General features: G+C 38.8%; 1 protein-coding gene across 1 annotated transcript in view; it reads right to left on the bottom strand.

The window, feature by feature from the left end:
- SUCLG2 (succinate-CoA ligase GDP-forming subunit beta) overlaps positions 1–22,721 on the bottom strand; it is a 105,699-nt gene that overhangs the window by 30,262 nt on the left and 52,716 nt on the right. Inside the window, exons 6-9 of the mRNA XM_030228035.2 lie at positions 21,798–21,887; positions 19,305–19,401; positions 15,271–15,432; positions 14,665–14,807 (exon numbers count right to left, since the gene is read on the bottom strand). Coding sequence (XP_030083895.1) covers positions 14,665–14,807; positions 15,271–15,432; positions 19,305–19,401; positions 21,798–21,887 — 492 coding nt within the window. The remainder of the gene's footprint in view (positions 1–14,664; positions 14,808–15,270; positions 15,433–19,304; positions 19,402–21,797; positions 21,888–22,721) is intronic.

Genomic DNA, 22,721 nt, shown 5'->3' with positions numbered 1-22,721 from the left:
ATTTTTGGCAGGACTCTGCAAACAGAAATGCAGATTGAGTCAGGGAAAGACCTACTCAGCAGACTCCTTGCCTCATCAGGAAGGGCACACACCGAGCTAATTTCAGGATCAAAGTCTCACCCTATAGCTCCTGCTGATAGGATTTGGTTTTTTTGGGTTTTTTTTGGATGATCTTCACTTCTCTTTGTTTTTAAAAACGATTAGTTCCAGTTCTACTAAGATTAAATAATTATACTCTCTCCTTCATGTTTACACCTTTTATACACTTCAAAATGCTCAGCATGTTCTTCCTCCCAGGGAGTATAATTTTTTACCACTTCCCTATAACCCTTTCACCTCCTGCCTCCATTATTTTTGATGTTTTCTTTGATTTATTCAGACACAGAAGTCTGACAGAGGAACAAAATGAAGGCATTTATGCCAGGTCCAATTTATCAAAATCTACACAAGAATTATTTCAAAAGACAGGAAATAAAAGTTTTCCCTTTTCACATATTTACAAAATGCAATCAAAATGTAAGAAATCCTTTAAAAGTATTAAAAAGGAAAATAAGAGAGAACACTTTTATTGTAGCTCAGGATAGGAAAGGTATGCTAGAGCTTTAAAAACTCTGCACTGGAGAATATCAGCAAGATAAGGGAAGTTTGCTTGAAACTGTTATGATAAAAATGTGTATGAAGGATGCATGGAAAACTGGTATGTGTGATAGGGGATAAAAGGGAATAAAAATTAATAGATGGTGTGGGAGCCTCTAAAGGTTTCACTGCTGTGAGCTGGAAGTGACAGCATCTCTAACAGGTGCCAGAGATAGGAATGTCCCACATGGATTTGCCCCCATGAGTGACAATAATCATAAAGATAGAGCATCTGCACCATCACATTCTATTTCCTGCCATTTATTTGATTTTGGCTTTTTGATGTTGGTCTTTGGAGGAAATCAGTTTCTGTGGAAACAATTTTGTCACTGATGCAGCAGGTGAAAAGTTGTGTCAGTGAAAAGTTCGTTTTTGCACCATTTTGAAATCTGAAGGGTGGTTGGGTAAAGAAACAACCTCAGCTCCTCAACTGTACTGAAATGTGTGTTCTCTCTGTGGCTGCACCAACTGCCCCGTGGACAATCAGTGCTCAATCACTGCACTCCATCCAACAATGGAAGCAGAAACTGCTTCCTTCACTCTGCAGGCAGCCAGCAGCTGAGGAAGAACTGCAACTCAAAAATCTCCAACTCCAGCAGAATTTGGACCTTTCAGACACAGTCTGAAATCCTTCCCAAAGGAAGAATTCTGTCCTATCATCCCACATTATGCAAGAGAGGAATCCTGCCTTCAACAAGTTCTTTGCCTTGATTCTAAATTCTCAAAACACAGATCATCCCTGTCTCACCTATTCCTGATGGTTTTTCTATGCTGAATCAAACTACTCCAGTTTTTCTTGAAAGCTGAGACAGCTCCTCCTGCCTTCCTAGAAGGATTTTCCCAGAAGTGCTGCTCCAGAGCTGCTGTGACCATAGAACTGTGTTGTGTTAGAATGAATCACAGAATGGGCTGGAAGGAACCTGACTCATCTCATTCCCCCTCCTGTCATGGGCAGAGGCACCTTCCACTATCCCAGGTGGCTCCAAGACCCATCCAGCCTGGCCTTGGACACTTGGCTTCAGTGTGCACACAGGGAGCCCTGCTTCAGGCTCTGTGCATGTGCATAACTGCACAGGTGCATTATCCAGGAAAAAAAACCCAGTTCAATTCACACAGCTCAGAAAAGAACTAAATAGGTATTAAGGATCTAATATGATTTGAGTAGATTAATGCAAACCAGCACTAACAGTCCAGTACCAGGGGATTTATAAATAATAGAAATATCTCACCAAGGAGAGAATCAGCCCTTGACTGCTCACGGAAATAAAACTTTTTCTCTCTCTATGGCAGTTTTGAAATTTCATCTCCAACTTTGAAAATAGGAATTTCAGAATTATTCTCAGTTAAATCCATAGAAGCACTGACCTTCAATATCTGTTATGTTCAAAGGAAAAGACACTTGCACTTCTGATTGACAGATCCATTGCAAACACAGTCTCAGCAGCTCCAGTGTGAGTGTTGAGAAATGCAACCTGAGCATCTACAGCTCACTCATTCTAACTTACTGAAGCAGCTTTTTCTTGTCAGGGGAATTGCACAATTCAAGATTCAGCCCTACAGATAACAGCAATCAGGAAACCACTCTCATGTATGAAGTGATCTTAAGCATTGGAGTGACAAAATAAAGCTAATCTTTCTATAAAAATCCATCTCAATGGAAAGTGCTAGCTTTCAATTAAAATCTTGAATTATCCTTTGTATTTACTACCTGGAGAATCCATAAGCAATTTATGGATTTACACTTATACTGAAAAAGCCCCTTACACTTCAAAATAAACTTCAAGCTGAAAATTGGGCAAACCTCAACTCAATGGCTATGCAAGTGTTGTTGCAAAAGACAAATTCACTTTGTTCATTCTGAAGAACAGCTTTCTACCACAGAAACTCTTCCTGGGACAGACCTTCCTTGGATCTTTCCAGCCTTAGATTCCACAGCTGGAAGCCTTGACATGTCAGCCCCACACAGACCCTGCAGCACTAACACAAGTGAGAACCAAAGCACACAAATGTCACAGCCCCTGTCCTGTGCTCCCCAGAGCAATCTCTAAACTAACCCAAATCAGGAAAAAAAATTCCAAGTTTCCTTATGAGCTAGGGAATAAGAAAAAAAATTATTACCTACCTCCATTTATTTTAAGTGAGAAGTACTCAAAAATACTCAGAGAATTGCCTTAAAACCTTTATAGAAGTGGAAAATACTGCTACAGCTTTAAGTGCTTTTGCCTCCAACCCTTCCAGACTCTGCTATCTAAAATGTTAGATAATGCCTCAGTGGGTTACCAAGTTAAACCCCCTCGTTTAGGGTTAAAAAGCTCTTGAATACACGAGCAAGATCAAAGCAGGTAAGCTCAATAAACTGTGTAGTCCCTGTTTAGGGACTAGAGGAGCATCACTTCCCCAGCATGTTGGAAGTAATTTTCTCTGGTGACATGCTATGTTTTGTCTTACTGAACATTTAACCTCTAGATCTGGACAGCACACATTTGGCACCAGCACATTTCTTTAGGGAACACCAGAGTGGTTACTTCAAGTGACAGTTTTCTAATTATTCTGTCAAGCATCAATCTGTGAAGTTCCCAGTTCCTCAGCACCCTGATTGACAGGGCAATCAGCACTTTACTTAAAGCCTCCAGAGCTGTTCTGGCCTGACAAATGCTTTAAAAAAAAACAACCCAACAAAAAAACCAACCCCTCCTCCCCAGTGTGAAAATGGAGTGGAATATTTGACTTCCAAAACAAATCCCCACTTTCTGCAAATACAATTCCCCAAAGTAACCAAAAAATTGCATTAGCATATAAAATGCACCTCCAGAGAAGGAAGAGCTGACCAAAACAATATTTTCTTTTATATTACAATAATTCATTTGTGGCATTTTATTATGGAGCAAATCAGCTGATGAAAGTACATCAAAACCAGAGGAGGAACTGAGACAGCACAATCATTTTCACAGAAGTTTTCCTTCTCTACTCTTAAGAGAGGGAAAAGAGCCCCACCTTTGAAGCACTTTTAGCTTGATTCCAAGCTCCCCTGATTTCTTATAAACATCACCTTCCTCTGCTGAGGGTGACTCTGGGACCTTACAGCACTTCTGACTGTAAGAAGTGAGAAAATGAGGGACCTGGTGAGTGATAAACAATTATCCCTGTACCAAGTTCAGGGAACAGTAAAAGCTATTTAGGAGTGATGACCACATTTTTCTAAATAACACGAAAGTGCTTCATGCTCTTTATCCACCATGTCATTAAATTCAACACCAGGGCTGAGATTTTGACCAAGAATTTGGCACTAGAATTACTCAGGGTTTGATTTATATGCCAGGATGCTGCACCTGAGGATTCAATAGTGAAGTTGCTCTTGGCTTGCTGGGACAATCTTGTGTTGGTGTTGTTCAAGTTCACACAAAGGGAAGCTCTCTCACCATACAGAACTGCAGCACCAATACCAGTAAAATGCCAATAATAGTTTCTACTGAAATCAAACTTCTGCCAGATTTTCTCCTTTGGTTTGAAATGGTAAACGATGAATAATGGAAGTTTGGTGGTCAGCTTTTTATGGTGAGCACTCTGGAGTGCTGTGTGGTAAAATACACTGAACTCAGAAAGACAGAAATATAAATGAAATACCAAATCAGGTATCAAACAAAGGGTGGAAGAGGGCAGCACCCTAATAAGAGTGAGCTGCAGAAAATCCCTCTCTAGATTTGTTTTGAGGACATTCAATATGAAAACATATTCACACAAAAAATTCTTTTTTATTTCCTTGGATTTAAAAAAAAATCCCAATAGTTCTTGATAGAAGAGAATGACAGAGCTGACCAAGTGGCAGAAGGAAGTTCTTTGATGAAAAGCCTCACACTGCAGTGGTCAGAAAGGTGGAAGCTCTTCCACTGGTCAGGGGCAAGGCTGAACCCATCTGATTTTCTTATGGAAGTTCAACAGATGTTCAGCATTACTAAGAGAGTGAAAGGAATGTTGATGATATGTCAACACCATCCTTGCTCTAATTCTTTTTATCTTTTCAGTTCAATTACTTCCACAGTTTGTATGACTAAGTGAAAACAAAAATGTATTTGAGATTCCCTCAAAGAAAAACACACAAAAATCCCAGAACAACTGTGCAAAGCCCCATGGAAGTTTTGATTAAAGGCAAATCCTTCACAATTCAGAGAGCACATACTCAATCAATGGTTGAAGAGGAAAACCTCCAGGGAGCAGCAGGAACTAAACAATTCTGATAAGGTTTCTGTGACTTTTCAGCAAATAGTAATTTGCTCCTTTATATTTCTTCAATGAGAAGTCGAGCATTGCAGTCCCAAACCTTTAAATCAAATGATTTGTTGGGCATCAGGCATTCAACTTTCAACACCCCCTATAAAATATTGACTCTGCACATTCATTCATTTCTACTCAATAACTGATTCTTCTTTTTTTGCCTGTTACAGGCCCATAACAGTATTCTGGGAGGTTGACTTAATCAAGATTTAGTTAAGAAAAAAGAAATCCTCAGCGTTTTCAAGCTTTAATCTTGTCTAGATTAAAACTTGCACCACATAAGCAGGTATATAATCTATTTTCTTAATGAGATGTTTTTCCTCTTTTCCCATGTTATCACTATTAACTCCAAATCCACCATTCACAAGTGCCAACCACAGTTTATACAAAGGTTCCTGTTTTAATCACAGGGTTGGCATCACTGTCACAGGACAGAGTTTTATGCACATTTTTGCTGAACAACCTTCTCAGCAGGGCCCTGTCTGAAGGTGCAGATTTCATTCCCTTTTCTGGTGAAGTGAATACTGACTTCTCTGGTCAGCTCACCTGTCAGCCACCCAGAAATCCAATTTTCTGGCACTGATAGCAGGATTGTTTCCTGCACTGAGGCACTGCAGAGTTATTTGGGGGAGGATGGCAGGAGCCACAACAGCTCCAGCTCCTCTGCCCTGAGCAGATTTTTTGCAGCAAGGGAGGCTCCTTCTCCCCCACGTTCCCAGGGAATGAACATCTGGTGCTCTGCAGCTCTTTGGTTACTCAGGCTTACCCTTAAATAATTAGAAATGGTTTCTAAAGTACAGCAGCAGCCAGCACTGCATACAAAACAGGCTGTGGAAATGTGCACACAAGTTGTGTCAGAGCAGCAGTGGGGTAGAGATCTGCAGATTTACTCACCTTCACCATAGCAAGCTGCCTGTAAAAATTCAAAAGGAAGTTCTCTTTTCCCTCTTCTTATTTGATGAGCAAAATATGCATGCAAATGAAAGAGAATACAACAGGCATAGCAGGAGATTCAAGGTGAAAATGGTTTTGTAAAAGCAGTCAAATATCTTCTAGATTCATTTGGAATAGCTTCAGTAGCACAATACCTGCTCCATCCCAGCCAGAAAGAAGAAATTATATGGCTATTTGAAACAAGTAAGGCTACCTTATTCCTAATCAGCTCCTTTAATTGCTTGGGAAAAAAAAATCTTTAAAATGTTTGGTATTTTTCTGCTGGAAAATAAATCCAGCAGAAAAATACTAAAAAAAAAAAAACCAAAAAAAACCAAAATAAATAAATAATACTTTATTCTTTAACTCTGTCTAGCCTCTGCTCCAGGTCAGCCTTCACAAGGCATCACCTACACACACCCCAGACTAAAACCATGAAATTTTGGCCACTGGCAAATGGAAATGGAAGAACTTCTGCTGTCTGCAGATTGCCATCAGAGGCAGGAGCACCAAAAGGAATAAACTGTTCACTTTTCACACCATTCTAGAGAGAACACCTGACTTTAGAAACTGCTGATTGTGAAAGGTAGCAAAAAATGCAACAGGAGAAACAGGAGAGGGTAGTTTTTGATTAGAAGATGAAACTAAACCTGGAGCAAGAAGACTAAGAGCTACTCATTTGTGGTAGACGTGGACTTGATTTGCCAACTCCTTAAGCACAGGATAAGCTTTAAAAGTGAACAGACTCATTTATTTCATCTTTATCAACCCACTCAGAATAATAGATAATAAAATATTAAAACTTGAAACAGGTTTGAATTCTTGTTGAATTTAAGCATGAATATGAAGCTGTGAAATAATTCAATCCTACCTGAAGCAAAACAGAGATTCAAGAGAAATAGCTTTAGTCCTCTTTAATTAAGCTGTATTTCAAACAATTTTTGTCTTTTCCAAAACTTTTCCATCACCCTATGATACCCTTCAAAAAAAAAAAAAAAAGTATCTTTACTCTAAAAATCTTAGCAATATCAGGCTCTTCTGTCATTAAAAGATAATTTTATGATGAGAAAACACTTGTTAATTTCGTCCTAGTTTACCATTTTTTCCCTAAAATGAGTCTTATCAATAAGAAAAATAAGAAGTCCTATCTACCTGTGCTCCATCCATCCAGGGTGCTTCTGCAGTGATAGGTAAAACCAGTTGTTATTTATTTCACTATCACAAGAGTGTGCCTAACCCAGCACAAATGGCTGAAAGCACCTACCTGAGATACACATTTCATCATCTGGGCCAGTTTGTCAGGAACAGATGGAGGCAAGGTGATTAAATTTCTTCATTTTGATTGAAAGAACAAACACATTCCTAGACTGCCATAACACCCACTTAAAAATAATGAGAATTAAAATGTGATTTTCTCTACAGGAGAGTTTAAATAAGGACACCTACAACTTTTCTTTTAATATACTATTTCCTACCTGTATTATCAGATTATTTGTCTTTCATTCTCCTGTATGTGTGCTAGATGGACAATCTAAAAGTAGATTCATAGTAAATTACTCATCTCACCAAGATGAATTACCAAATTGACTTCCCCAAAATATCTTCTCTTTTTATCCTCGCTAATTGTGAAATGAGTCATATAAATTTTCAAAATTTCATCAATTTGGAACTCCCAGGGAAGGATTAAACTGGGCAGTCCCAAGCCATGCAGGTCCTACTGCACACCCTGGACATGCCAGCAGCCCTTGGCAGTCAGAGGTGCTCAGGATGGAGATTTACTGCCTGGATCCTCACCTTCCATCTGAGGCCCTGCTTTGGAGTGAGATGGTGACACCAGGCTATGGCATTAATGAACCCATCACCATTCCCATGTCCTTCCCAAACACTTCCCAGCACAGGCTCAGCCCTCCCAGCTCACCAGTGGAGACCTCAGAAAAATCCATATTCTCCAACCCCGAGCACTAAAACCAGAGCCAATAACAAAATCCTCTCTCACTTTGATCACTAGCCCAGCACACCTCCAAACAAGCAGGGAAATGCAACAAGCCTGGCCCACAGAGCAGCTCTCTCAGGAGGGTGATGCCATTTCTGCTCCAAGGAAATGGAAATGCCTGCTCTTCTTCCTCTGCTTTAGAAGGGACATCACCACAGAGAGGATATTTAGCACACAAACACTTCAAGTTCCATCCAAACATACCAGGTCAGTTTGTGTTGTGGTTCTTCCACAAATTTGCCAGCATTTACCATCTATGAAAACATTCCTGCCACAAAGGAAGCAATTACTAAATCACTGCAAGTTTTCCTCTTGCTTAGGAATTTTATTTTCATATCCAGTTTTTAGGATTCATTATAGCCTACTATAAAATACCAAAAGGCACTCAGCTTGTCAGTGCCCATAAATAATGACAGATTCATGTTCAAGTATATTTACATATCAATTACTTAGGACTCAATACTACACATGCTCTTGAAAAATATTTTACTTTTGGTTATAAATCAAGACAATTCAATTATGCATTTTAAATGCATAATTGTCTTCTCATTTTCATAAATATTGTCAATATGCTATCAGTCTGTAAAAGTGCTTCAGTGAAATGAAAGAATGACTTTTCAATATTTTAAGTGTTTTAAAAGATGAATAGTCATTTCATATTAATTCTGCAATACTGAAAAGGCACCTTAGAAAAGAATCCTTGCTATAGTTCTATCAGTCTCTATTTTCTCACCAATGCAGAGCTAATAAAAAAATGTGGGAAAATTCCTAAATTACTCTTACAAACTCAAAACCTACAGTATTTTTAAAAGAACCATGACCTTCTCTATTGTCTAAAGGCAAAATACTGAGCAAATTTCTGAGACAAAACACAATACGCCTTTCTGAACTTTACCCAGCTTTCTGTGCCCTAATAGGTATTTTCTACCTCCACAAACTGTCATTTTATGAGAATAATCTTAAACTTCCAGAGTCAAGACATTATTGCTCTTACAGAATTACCCATCACAGCTTTATGTTTATGTTTCCTCTCTGAAACACAGAAAGGAAGCTCCAGACCATTCACTGGCTCCAAGGCAGGATCAACTCTCCCTGAAATTTCCTGGATAATTGCTTGTTTAGCTAGCCTTTAAAACCTTGTGGTGCTGGATAGTGTCTAACTTCCCAAACTAAACTGCTGTAGGACTCAACTACCTTTTTTGGCTGCAGTATTTTCAGAACAGCTACCCTATCCAGCCACATTTCTTTGCTGCTCTTAACCCTTATTTCCTGCCTGAGGCAGTCACTGACCTGCACCACCAGGCAGATTGCTCAGGTTAACTGAAGGCTCCTTCACCTTTCTGTCTGATTCCTCCTTCAACCCTTGAATCATTTGTATATTTGAAATCAGAGAAAAGGTTGGTCTCTACCTACCTGTTTACTCCCCCTCAAGACTAAAAGGCCCCTGTATATTGTGCTAATACTAAGATGATGTAGCAAGATCCAGATTCCAAAACTATGTGGAATTTTTCAATGATTGATTAGAAAAAACCCTACAGAAATGTCAAAATTTCTAGCAAAAAATAAAACAGGTTTATTTATAATGATTTTCTTTTAAAAAATTCAATATTGCACTTTTACAAAACCAGTGCTGAGCACTAAACTGCCAGGAGGAGAGTGCTCTGCAAAAATCAGTGAGGAACAGTGATAACTTTTATGATTTTCAAAGCACTTAACTTCTTTAACAAACCATTTAATTTTTGATCAATGTTTGTAGATGGTAGATGAGGATTACAACCCACAGTTCACACAGAGGGGTAAAAACAGCAGTCAGAGCCTCGACTTCCAAAATTCATCACTCAATTCAAGAGTTAGCATTTTGAGACACCCAGCTGGAGCAGTGAGGGCCATGCAGAGTGCAGACACTGCACTGGCAGTTAACACCTGGGGAACAGTGCAGAGCAGTGCAGCACACAGGCATTGTGCACTGGAGCAGCTCCTCAGCTACAGAGTTTGGAGCCCTCAAACCTGAGTGTGATGCCTCACCCTCTTCTTTACACAAGGTGTACAGAATTTCCATGCTGTGCAAAGAAGAGCTGGCTAATGAAGTGTGTAAAGGGTGCATGGAATGTGACTGAGAAAGCAAAAGGATTCCTAATGAGGCTGTAAAAACAGGATTCCTCTGTATTATCTGAATTGACACAAAATCTGACAATTTAAACAAATTCAGTGCTAACACTTAATTTTATGTCTGAAACTGAATCTTATTTACATTTCCCTTTTTTCTCCAAAAATTATATGCACACTGACATAGGCTGCATGTGTGATAGGGAAGATTATCTGTTCCTACTGATTTATGGGTTTGCATTATTGTAACCACAGCTGACAATCAGTGAAATGCAGTGAACTGCCCACAGCCAGCCTATGCTCTAAGCATGAGGAAGTTCCCTATCACAGAAATGTGGCATTTGGAATTCTTGTATTTTTAAAACTTTCCCCCTGGAGCAGGTCATTGTTCAAAGTTGCAGAGTGAGAGCAAAGAGTCCAGAACCACACAAATACAGTTAGTACACCCCAATCTGCCTGAATGATTTGAGATATTTTGAATGGTCTGAACTGAGCTAGCTCACTCAATTTTAAATTAATTACCCCAAAATAAAGACCAAATACATTATACATGGCAACTTTATTTTTATTTCTGAAATCTAAGAAAAGAATATCCCAAATTTTTCCTCTTAGTATAATGTTATCCCTTCTGTTGCCACACAACAGACTGCAAATGTTAAGAAAGCTAATACTAAAAATCCCTGAAGCCAAAAGGATAAGCTGGTGATAAAAATGTCTTGTATAATAAGGATGTATAAACTGTATTATTTTCACACCAAACACAGCTGGAAAAGAAGTGAATTGCAAAGTTATGGCTTAATGATATCCTCTTTCAGAATTCTGGTCACTCTCTCAGATGCCTGGAAAACAAAAGCCCCAAAACCTCTGCTTGACACACAACAGTGAAACACATCAGTGCCAATGATGTGGTGGGCACAGAGATACATCTGAACATGAACAGGCAAAGCAAGGTGACAGGAATGATTCTCTGTTCCATATAATTAAGACAATAATCTGAATTTGGACTAGATAATTGCTTTAAAAAAAATCTTGTGTGGGTTTGATATTAATTATTCCCTGGATATGAGCTAACAGATGTCAATATGGAATAGTTTTCCTGAGAAATGTTTGTCTTTCTGTCAATAGTGTTTTGCCTAAATAACAAGCCAACAGTTGTTAACATCAATTGATTTGGTGAATCTTTAGTCATATCATCTATGACAGGCTTCAAAAAAGGTTTTCAAAGGAACTTTAGTGGGAAAAGGAGAAAAAGAACAATAAACCATGTTGGCCTTTAACTGCTTGTGTTTCAGAGACACTTTGTAATAGGAGTCCACTGCTAAGATCAGGGCTTGTGCTGATGGTAAAAAAAAACCTGTTTACAGGTTTTGTGTGAGTTTGTGAGGCCAGGTTCTGGTAGCAGGGGATAAAAGGTGGCTTCTGTGAGGAGCTGCCAGGAGCTCCCCCACGTCTGATGGAGCCATCAGCTCTGAAATGGAGCCTGAGCCCATCAGGCATCACCTCTGGGATAACAGAGTTGTAAGAAGAGCACAGAAAACTGCAGAACAGCAGCTGGAGAGAGGAGTGAGAATAGGAGAGGAACAGCCCTGCAGACAGCAGGGTCAGTGAAGGAGGAGGGGCAGGAACTGCCCCAGGTGCCAGGGCCAAGATTCCCCAGCAGCCCATGGAGATCCAGGAAAGAGCAGAGAATTTTTCAGCCTTAGCCTTTCCAAAAAACCTTGCTGAATCCTACAAAGAGTCATCATATGGTAACCAGGTCTTCAGCATGAACAAAAACAAGCACCTGTGGAGCTTGACAAGGATGTGAGAGTAGTCCCTTTGTGGGGATGCCTGAAGCAGGAATTCACACATACAAGGGAGAGCCAGGGACCAGCCAGAACCTTGGAAACACCCAAGGCAACAACCACTTCTACTTCACTGTGAGACAAAGGGGGATAAATGAAGCTCCTGCAGTGTTTTCCAGCAGCTTGAACTGCCAGAACTGAGCCATCTTTCCCTTTCCTGCTAGTATCTAAAAACAGGGAAGACTGTACATTTCCTGCCAGAGCAGATGCACAGCACAAACTTATAGAAACAAGACAGGCAGGAAGAAGGAAAAGAAAAGAAGAAAGACAGAAAAAAAAGCAATTGGAATTTAGACAGTGAATAGAAAGGAATTCAGAACCATTGCAATGACCTGTCTAACCTAGGAAGTATTGGATATGGCAGACAGCAAACAAGACCAGCAGAGTGTAAAAAGGGTCGCTGGCTCCAGGGACAGCATTTCCATCCAAAAGCCAGTGGATCACCTTTGGCAACAAAAACCCTCACACTTTTTTCTTTTTCCCCAAGAATTATAGACACTGACAGCTGACAGATTAAACCAGCAGCAAACCAGCCCAGATCTTCACTTTTCCCAAAAACAATATCCTCTGCTTCACTAAATCAAATCATGGCTTACCTTGATTTGTTTATTTTCTTTGTTTGGGGGAGAGGAGGGGTTGTGTGGTTTTTTTGGGGTTTGTTTGGGGTTGTTTTTTGGTTTTTGGGGTTTTTTTGCCTTAATACAAATAGACATTTTAAAGACAGCTAAAGAGGGAGAAAGAGATCTTTTTCAAAGTGCAGTTGAACCTTTCCTTCTGGAAGATTTCATCTCCTGCAATGTCCTTAACTCTGCCAGCACAACTCAAAACCAGCAATTCTCCATATTACAGCCCTGAAAACTTTTTTTTTGTTGTTTATTTCATTAGTCTCCAGACATTTGGATATTTACAAAAATTAACTGATCTCAAGTTCCCAAGAACAAATTTTTATCTTATCAAACCAGGCGGGAATCAAGTTAAAGGCCACAGGGAAATGACTGATCAGATACAACCTCTGAATGCTGCATTAGCCACAAAGACTCTTGGGACTGAAACCCTACCATTAGTTAAGAAAAGAGAGGATTCATCCAATTTTCTGATTATATATTAGTGAGCTAATGGACATGGCATATCAGGAGAAGAAATAACAGACATTTGCTGTATTTTCTGAACAGAATGAAATAAAACATGAAATGTTTTGCCTTTTGCATCTTCAGCCAGTCAATGCCAGGAATGGCACAGCCCCAGCATAAATGCCTAATCCAGGTTCTTTCCATGCTCCCTTTTGCTTTCTCTCAATAGCAGAGCTTCCCTAGCCCTGGTGCATGCAGTTGGAAATAGTTAAGCAGTAACATATAAGCAGGATGTGTAATAGAAGGATATAACACAAGTCAAATGTTGGGCATGCAGATGTTCTCTAGCTGAGAGCTACTAGAATGCCTTTTTGTTTTAAAATTGTTTAAACTCAGTAAGCTTCATCACCAAAATTAATACCTGCTGTTTGTGCTGCAGCAGGCAGTACAAACTACTTAACCCAATGCTAATCACCAGCTAAGTTGTGTATCTGAAACCTTACTGCACCTGCTTCTCTACCACTAACACAAGTTTCAGAACTAAATTACATCTCAGGCAAACCCAGACCAGCACACCAAGCAAACACTGCAGAGCAACTCAAACAACAAACACTTGAGACACCAAGGTACCAGGTACTTATAAAATATGCAGGCAGAGTTGCAACTGCAAAGAGCTTACAGTATGAAGTTGACCTGTGCTTATTTTGTACTGTAAATTTGCTTCCTAATTTTGCCCTGAAATGTTGCTGCAAACAATACCCACCTCTATTTGAAAAGACACAGCATTTTGTCACTTTCTGCTGCACAGAGCATACAATTAGAGCAATGTAATTGTCACAGGAAGGTGGCATTTAGAAGCCAATATCACATCACAATGAACATGAGGAAAATGACTGGAATCACAGCAAACATGAGATAAAGGGGATGAAGCCAGATCCACAAAAAGAAGCAATATGTTGAAACAGGGACTTCAGCTGTGATGCTTAGGTGCAGGAGATGGGAAAGATGATCAAAGCCCTCCAACAGATTCCCATTAGTAAAAATATCAGCAGCAAGGAAGCTCTGGCTGCACACAAAAGCAGAACTCCACGTTGGCAGGATGGGCAGCTGGCACTGCTCCAAAGCCCACGCCTGATCAATATTCTCTCAGCAGATACTCCAGTTCTGTCTGCAGAGGGGACCAGTGACCTCAACACACATCTCTAGAAATAACTTCTACTCAGTACACACAGACTAATGTCTTCTCCTCTTGTTCAAAAAAGAAAAGAGCAACTGCAGCTCCATCTGCAAAAGGAAGTGTCAGAATGTTCCAGGCTATGATTCCAGCCTGGGAACGTTAATTAAATACAGATTATCCTGCAGTGCAGACTCAGATATTTCAGATATTTTAGAAACCTTGAGTTTAAAAGAGTACAAATCAGCCCTTAGAATTAGCTATTTGCTTAATTTTCCCATTTTTCTCCTCAGTCTACTGTGTTACTACACTAATAGGAATGATGTTTTAAACATCCAAGTCTCACAAATTCCATTTTAGGAGTGAGATGCTCTGAGTTCAGCACACCTGCACTCCTGTGCTGAACTGCCTTGAGAAGGTTCCCCCTTACAACTCACCAGCAAACCTGAGTATGGATCAGGAATTGAAAAGTCCCTCCAGTGGTTCATATTGCATTAATTTTCAACCCAGATCAGCCCTTTAGCAACTCACCTTCAGTGTTCTCACCATGATCTGGTTTTTCTGTGCCCTATTCATGGTCCTTCTCAGCCCTACTGCTGCACAGGGAAGCTCCCAGTCCAAACCCAACATTTTTACCTTGGGATCAGCAGTCAGCAGTTTGAATGCTTGATAGACTTGTGCTTCTTTCACACCTCCACCCAGGTCCAAGAAGTTGGCTGGCTTTCCACCATTCAGGGATATTATATCACATGTTGCCATTGCAAGTCCAGCTCCATTGACTGTAATTGCAAACATCACAGTGCTTAGAATTCACACAGATTTGTGGAAAGGCTTCAAATGTATCAGCACAACCCCAGAACATGGCTCAAAATGTTACACAGCTATTTCTAAATACTAGTAGCTATTCAAGGACATCCAATGCAACAAATAATTCAAAATCTGGTGTAAACACACCAACATTTAGGTTTTTTCAGGGCTTAGATATGCACTTTCCTTTAAGCATGTATGAGCACTGGAATAATAATTGTGGCAATGCAGAACCTTCTGATTTTATTAAAAAAAAAAAAGTTTAGTTTCATTCCTGCAAGAACTTGTGGAAGGACAGACAAAACTGTAGAAAGACTCAGTGAAACAGACTGAAATTCTGGAAAGGGTGACCTGAATGTCAGATGTAAACAAAGTCTAGACACTGAACAAGTGCAAATTTGTTTTCAAATGTCTTCTGAATGTATTTGTTCTTACCAAAGCAAGCAATGTTTCCATCCAGTCCTATATATTTTAAGTCATATTTGGCAGCTTCATTCTCTATGGGCTCATTTTCAGACTTGTCATCCATGGCAAATATTTCTTTTTGCCTAAATTCTGCGTTGTCATCAAAGTTTATCTTGGCATCGAAGCAAACAACTGGAGGAGAGAGTAAAACAACACCCAGGAATTTAGAGTTTACACTCAGCCAGAGCTTCTGAAATACTGGAATATCCTCCAGCAGAGAGGGGGAGGCTGCTTTGGGAATTTGGGAATGATGCTGCCTCCAACACAGGAGCAGCTGAATTTCCAGCACTGAGCCCAGCAGGAAAGGACAGGAAAGGAAAGGACATAATCCTCTGCTGAGAAAAGGCACAGCAAGATCTCCACAGCACACAGGAAGATCTTCTGTGCTTGCTACAAACAAAGTTCCTGTGTGTTATTGCTGGAATCTGAAATCCAGGGAACTCTCAGAACTTTGGGCCTGTAAGACAAAGCTTAGAATTAAACACAAGATTTGATCTGAGACTTTGGAAAAGGTTTCTAAACTTAGGTGATAGAAGTGAGAATGTAGATTTTTAGTTGAAAAAAATGTCAAGAAGAAGAAAGTTAAGAGTTTTAGAGTTTAAGATATAGAAAAAATAAAAGTAGTTACAAAAGCAAACAAGAAGTTTAGAATACAGTACTGTAAGTTTGTGTATCATAACTTGATTAACTAAGAAAAATTACACTGTAACAAAAGTTCATAAAACAAAATATTTAAGGAAGGGATTAGGTCAAAATATAAATATTTTTGTTGACAGTATTTTATTAGTTGAAAAGTTTTTAAAAGGTCTTTTAACTAGAAGTCTTGTAACCTTCTGAACTATACTGTAAAGATGTGAACTGAACTCACCCTTCCTACCTATATAAAATATAAGAAAAATAAATTACATCATCTAAAACAATTCAGAAATCCTGTCTCGAATTGCTTCAAAATTCCTCACATGTTATGAGGGCAGTTTTTGTGATTTGGATAGGTGGGCTGCAGCAATGACACAGGAGAGTTTACCTCCCATATTTTGAAAGAATGACAGATATAACAGGAAACACCCACCCAAAGCCATGCAGTCATTCAGAGCTGGGCAACACAAAATGCCCTCCCTTAGCCATATTTTGAATTTCTGGTGTTATTAACTACACATGCATTATTTCATTAAAGAGCTTAAAAAAACCTGAAGCCAAATATGTCAAAAATGACCAAAAGATTACTTTTAAATAAAGAAAATTAGGAAAGTAAATATAAACCTTCTCATCAATATCAACATCCACCATGGTTGTAAAAACAAACCAAGAAATTACTAAATCTGAGTATATGAAATAAAAGATACAAAGGACTGGCTAGCAGCCCCAGTACTCACATAAACACAGCAGCAACAGCAATGCCTGCAGAGTGCTATTTGCCTATTTTCTGACTCATTATTTCTATGGGTTGGCATAGGCAAATGCCTCATTAGATTAAAATGTTCTAAGCAAATGTAAGACTCTATACTTATTATATTACTATGCAAGTAATTTCCCTTGTACTATGTTCAGATTATAATTACTGACTTAAGCATAATTGATTTCTCAAGACAAACCAATCAAATCTAAGTGCCTTTAAATGCTGTGTCCACAAAAATCTAATAGTTTTTCTATCTGCTGGTGTTTTTTATTCACATTGCCACTGGGACATGCCCATGGTACCTGTGCACGTGTTCTTGAGCATTGCACACACCTGGAGGTCAATGATAATTAAGAGGACAATTTTAGTCTGGTGGAAATGTAACTCTGTTCAATATACAGTTTCTTAACTTAGGAAAAAATAGCTAAAGAAACAGCAAATACAACATTTACACAAGTAGGGGAGTCTCAGCTGTATATCTTGATTTCCATTGGGTTTTCTTGGTTTGGTTTTTTGATGTTGATTTTTTAAAATTTTTTAATATTTGACTTGGAACTGATAACAGATTAAATTAAAGCTATCAAATTTCATTTCAATTACTGCAGTTTCAGAAAATTATTCATGAGTGTGCATAATAAATCTCTTGAAGAGTCCAGATCTTACCTGGTCAATCATCATGTGGGAATGTGCCAAAAGCAGAAATAGCTGCAGTTCCTAACATGCTTCTAATGCACTAGAGCTGCTTTAAATAATTTTTTAGCCATGAAATAAGATATTTTTTCCTTTTCAAGCTTTCAGGTGCCTAAATTTAATAAACCCATTTAAAGCTAGAGTACAACTGCAGTTTCAGAGCTCTGTTTACCTTACACACAAACATCCTCCATGTCACATTAATAGAAACTCATTTCTACAGAACATTCATCTTTAACAAAGGCCATGGTGTACAAAGTAGCAGCAAAAACATGTATTAATATTTATCAAACCATTTTCACTATCAAAAGCACGTTGTTACATGTATGATAGATTATACAAATGGATTTTTCTTCCAAACAAATATCAAAGAATGCTCCAACACTTATATTCATGAAGTACCTCTGTTTTGTTAGCAGTGTAGGATTTTTGTCATCTGTCAATTCAACAGTTTATACTGAGAGCAAACAAAAAAACCAAACAAACAACAACAAAAAAGGGAAGTTTCAGGCTTCTGACCCATTAGTGTTAACAAATAATTTGCTGGGATATTAAACAAGGAAATACATATAACCTGATGGAAATCCACACAAGTGATAAGCACAAAGCACAGCAAGAAGTAAATCCATCTTATCTATTATTTTGACAAGAATCATGGGCTTCATACAGAGACTTATATTTTATCATTAGGAAGAGCTGCACTGAGCTACTCAAATGTTCTTCCATTTGTTTTATCTTTATTCTTCTTTAAAGACATTTCAGATGGAGAAACTGCTAGAAAAAAAGGAATAAGCACAGGAAGACTCCTGTGCATTTCTGTCAGCAAGAAGCCTTTCACAGCTTGAAACCCACTCTGTTTCTGCTCCTCAGCTTCCTGGATGCAAACCACATGGGGAAAAACCTCAGAGAAAACAGCACAAAAACTCCTACCAAGCCTCAGATTAAGCCCTTCTCACTAAATATGCACAGCCATTCCAGGAGAGCTAACTTGGTAACTCATCCAAATCTTTATTTCCACAGAGCCACCTCCAGCAAGGATGCAAGGTGAGTACCACCATGCTCTTTCCAATCTTCAAGGACTGCATTTTATTTCCTCTCATTACTTTCTATCCTCTCCCTCACCTGCCTTTACTTGCACACCAACTTCTCCTCTTGGTACACACCAAATAAGCCTCCAGCACCTCAGTGGAATGGAACAGTGAGGAGGTAACTGATCCCCCTGGAGCAGCCCTACCCCATTTCAAGATCCCACAGGCACCTTCAGTTCCTCTGCTCTCCACCTTTGTCCAAGTTACTTGGACAAAAATGCCAAATGGAAGGAGAGGTTTCAGCTGGAATACCAGCTGTTATATTGAGGTGAGAGCTCATTCAGCTCCTCAGTTTTACCCTATATCTCCTCAGCCCTGCAGTCATGGTGCAGGATCCTTCCTCTTCCCAAAGGATGTGGCCAAGTGTCTGTTTCAGCTGAAATTTGTCCTGTGCTCTAGCAGACTGCAGAGTCATGCACTTAAAAATTTTAATTATCCCTGTGAATGCAAACATCAAAGAACAAGTTTCTTTCCACACAATCTCAGTAACTCTAGCAGCATCAACACACACACACACACACAAAACCTCCACCAAACAAAATCAAGAAAACCCCCACTTTGTACATGAGCAGAAGAGCAGAAAATGTTGCTGTCTCTCACCAAGCAGAACATGTAGAAGCCAATATTCCAATACTTCCAGTATTTGGATGAAACAACAAAAGGTATTGAAATATAAAATCTGCCAAGGGAATATTTATGAATATTGTTTAAATTACATTGCAAAATGAAATTAATGCAAAGCTGCTGCTACATCCTTCTATGCAATTTAATTTATAGTTTGCATAAATAAAGAATTACAATGCATTCATTTGTTTCTTTCAACTTCTTACCTTGCCCTTCTGGAGTTTCACCAAAGGGATTGACTTCAACCTGAGTGGCATCAATTTCCAAGAAAAGATTATACAGCTTCTTAATTTGATCTGCTGCCTAAATGTGATCAAATGATTTACAATTACCACAGAGAAAAAAAAGTTCATGTTTTCAAAGGTAGAACATTATTTTTAAAGTATTACATTGCACAGTAATTCTAGATAATTACTGCTTTTATTTCTGTTTTCTTAACCATATTTATATAGTCTCTTGCACTGTTATAATGCAGCATTATGATACTGTGTAAGATTTAGTAAATGGGCATTTAAAGACTACAAGAACTGGAGATTTTCTACAAAATAGACAGGGCAATTACTGTGACAAGTTTAATTTGGGAAGTGACTGAAGGCACCAGCGTAATGAAATATTCTTTGGTACACCAAGATCTGAGTTGCAGTCACATTAATCAGTCTAAAGTGAGAAACCACAAAGTAGTTTGTGCACTCTGGTGACTTCACAAAAAATACCTATTTCTCCTTCCTACATCAGTCTGAAGATTTTTCTTGAAGAACTTACATCTGAAGCATGCTTGTTTACTCATGACAAGATACTCTGGCTTGTTCCCTACTACTCCTCACCATCTATTCCCATGCCTGATTCCGTGGCTGAAAATATCACCACTGACTACTAATTTCCAACTCTTTTGTTCTTTTAATATTTTTCCACTAATAGAACTACTTAAAAACAGCAACATGAGTGTGTATTAAAAAATCCCTTTGGTTCATTGCACACTGTGAACCTATTAGCTGAAATAAGTTTGCAGATGAAGTGCACTAATAAAGAACCACTCAGTTTTTTCCTTCTCATTACTGATCAGCTAACTGAAGTACACAACCCAAAAAATACTTGGGACCTCTCTTGATAAGTGAAATGAATTAGAATAAAGAAAGCCTAAGTCAGCTTTCTAAAGCAAGGTCAGTCATGCAAAAGAAAACATCACAAGTGGAAAGACTCAACCCCAATCCCAGTTCTGCCCAGAGAGGTTGTGGAGTCCCCATTCCTGCAAGTGTTCCAGGCTAGACTGGATGGGCCTTTGAGTGACCTGATCTAGGGGAAGGTGCCCCTGCCCAGGGCAGGGTGGTTGAAACTGGATGATCTTTAAGGTCCCTTCCAACCTAAACCACTCTGTGCTTCTGTGATAAGATTCTTTAAAGAGTCACAGCTGGGAAGCAGCACAAATTCCTTAGGAAGCCTGCCCTCCTCAAGAGTTATCAAAGCATTCTCAGTGGGTTTGACTTTTAAAAACACCATCAGTTGTAAATGTGCAGCAGCTTCCTTGGCACAAACCCTCAGGCTGACAGGGGGGAGGCTCTCAGCAGTGACACTGGGGAGGCAGCCCCACCATGACCCCCACGTTGGCTCTGGGCCACCTGGAAAGCTGCTGCTGCCACAGTGCTCTGCTGCAATGGCACCAGAACACCAGAATCACTTCACTTTTATTAAAGGCTGCTCCATCTTTCCAGCACCTCTCTGAGTCAGGCAGCTTAATGTCAACGCTTCCCTTTCTCAGGGTCTATAAGAACTGAGCCTCTTCAAGCAGAAAATCCCAGCCTAGAACTAGAGAATGTAGAAGTAAATACCAGGATTTGTCTGGATGAAAACTATGTCCCTGTGCTTCAGTAAATTCTTTTTAGTTGACTACATGAGGGAAGAAATGCATTCCTGAAGCATTATTTAAATGTGTTGTTCAAAAGTCCATACATATTTGCTGTTAATTATTAAGTACCAGAACTCTTCAAGGGTTGAAAGGTTCTACATAATCATTCCTCCTCATTATATATACAGCTAAATCTTCAAATGTGTGTTAATCAACTTAATCATTATGCATTTGTTAATTGCATGTTAGGACAGAAAAGAATTAAATCTGCTGAATTAAAAATAAAGGAGTTCTACAAAAATGAGTTTCATACCACAGAAAAAAAGAAGGCCAGCTTAAATGAGCTCTCTTCTCTTCTGTCCAAAATGATGCACATAGGCAAATATATATATTCAAAAAAAATATGTACAGAAAAGAGATACTGAAAATACAATATGCTGGCAGCCTTTTGGTTTTGAGTTGAAGAATAAAAAATTTTTTAAAGGTTCCAATCACAAAGCCAGAATCACTTTTTTTTCTCCTTATTTTAAGGGCCAATTTTCAAAATCAGCTCTACCCATGCCATTCACAGAGCTCCACTGGAATTCCAGTGGAAACAAAGGAATCCCACATGGTGGAACAGCATGTTGCCATCAACTGCTTCAAAGTCAGGGGACTCACACTTTAAAACTAGAAGGAACTTATTCAAAATGCCTAATGACAATTACATAGTGCAATTTAGTATTTAGAATGTCAAAATGATCCTGATTTAATGGACCCTTGGCCTTTCCAAGTGGCCTTTCCTACTGGAAAACATTTAACACAGAGCTGGGCTAAAAAGCCCTCAGCCTAAAGCCAGGGAGTGGAGTCAAGTTACCTGCTGCTGCAAAGGTCCTTGGAATCCCAAATTTTTTGCCATCTGCAAAGCCTGATGATCCTTTATGCCTTCAAAAATATCTATTTCCTCCTGCAACAGTAACATGCATGAATATAACTAAATATTCAATCAGAATGGAGGGTTATAGCTTCCAAAGGAAAACACTTGGTGTACATGTGCAAATTAGTAATTAAAGCCTGGCTGTTTGCCAAGGCTCCCTGAGACTGAGGCTATAGCAGCTGCCTATAGGGGATGTTATAATTACCACACTGACTATGAAACAGTCCTTCCAAAAAATATATAATTCTTCAGGGTGGCATGCTGACAAGAGAATGTGACACCAGTTTTCACTTTTAATTACTGTACAGATGGCATTGACGAATATTTAGTCTGTTAATTTTTATGACATACTCTGGAATATTTTCAAGGCAATGAGTGTCACTGCCCAGTAACACTGTAAAGTTTATATGATTTTTAAGTGCACATTAAATATTTTTACAATTTTTTGAATAATTATACTTGATAGTATCAATTATTTCCTCAGCTGAATAGCTTGTCTACTCACTATCTTGCCACAGTAACTTAAAAAATACTTCAGTGTAGTCATCATTAAGGAAGTAATTATAACAGTTGTATTTCAGATGCAAAAGTCTTGCAGGTACAAAAAAATAATTAACAACTCTGTCAATTAGAGAAAAACAGCCACAGAAACAATAAGCATATTGACACCAACCCACCTGTGAAAAAACAGTGTATCTTCCTGAAAGTGAAACTCACTCATAAAACATTTCAGATATTAAGTTTAACATATCACAAAACAGGTTTAAGATCTTTTTCTAATTGAAAAATTCTAGTAAAATCAGATGTTAAATGTGCCTCATTTGCTAGATGACAGGTATGATCCTGTATCTGATGAAACACTAT

Source organism: Serinus canaria, chromosome 12 (assembly GCF_022539315.1).
Source record: "Serinus canaria isolate serCan28SL12 chromosome 12, serCan2020, whole genome shotgun sequence".
Classification (NCBI taxonomy): domain Eukaryota; kingdom Metazoa; phylum Chordata; class Aves; order Passeriformes; family Fringillidae; genus Serinus; species Serinus canaria.
The sequence above is the reverse complement of the archived record's forward strand: the minus strand, read 5'-3'. Positions and strand labels throughout refer to the sequence as shown.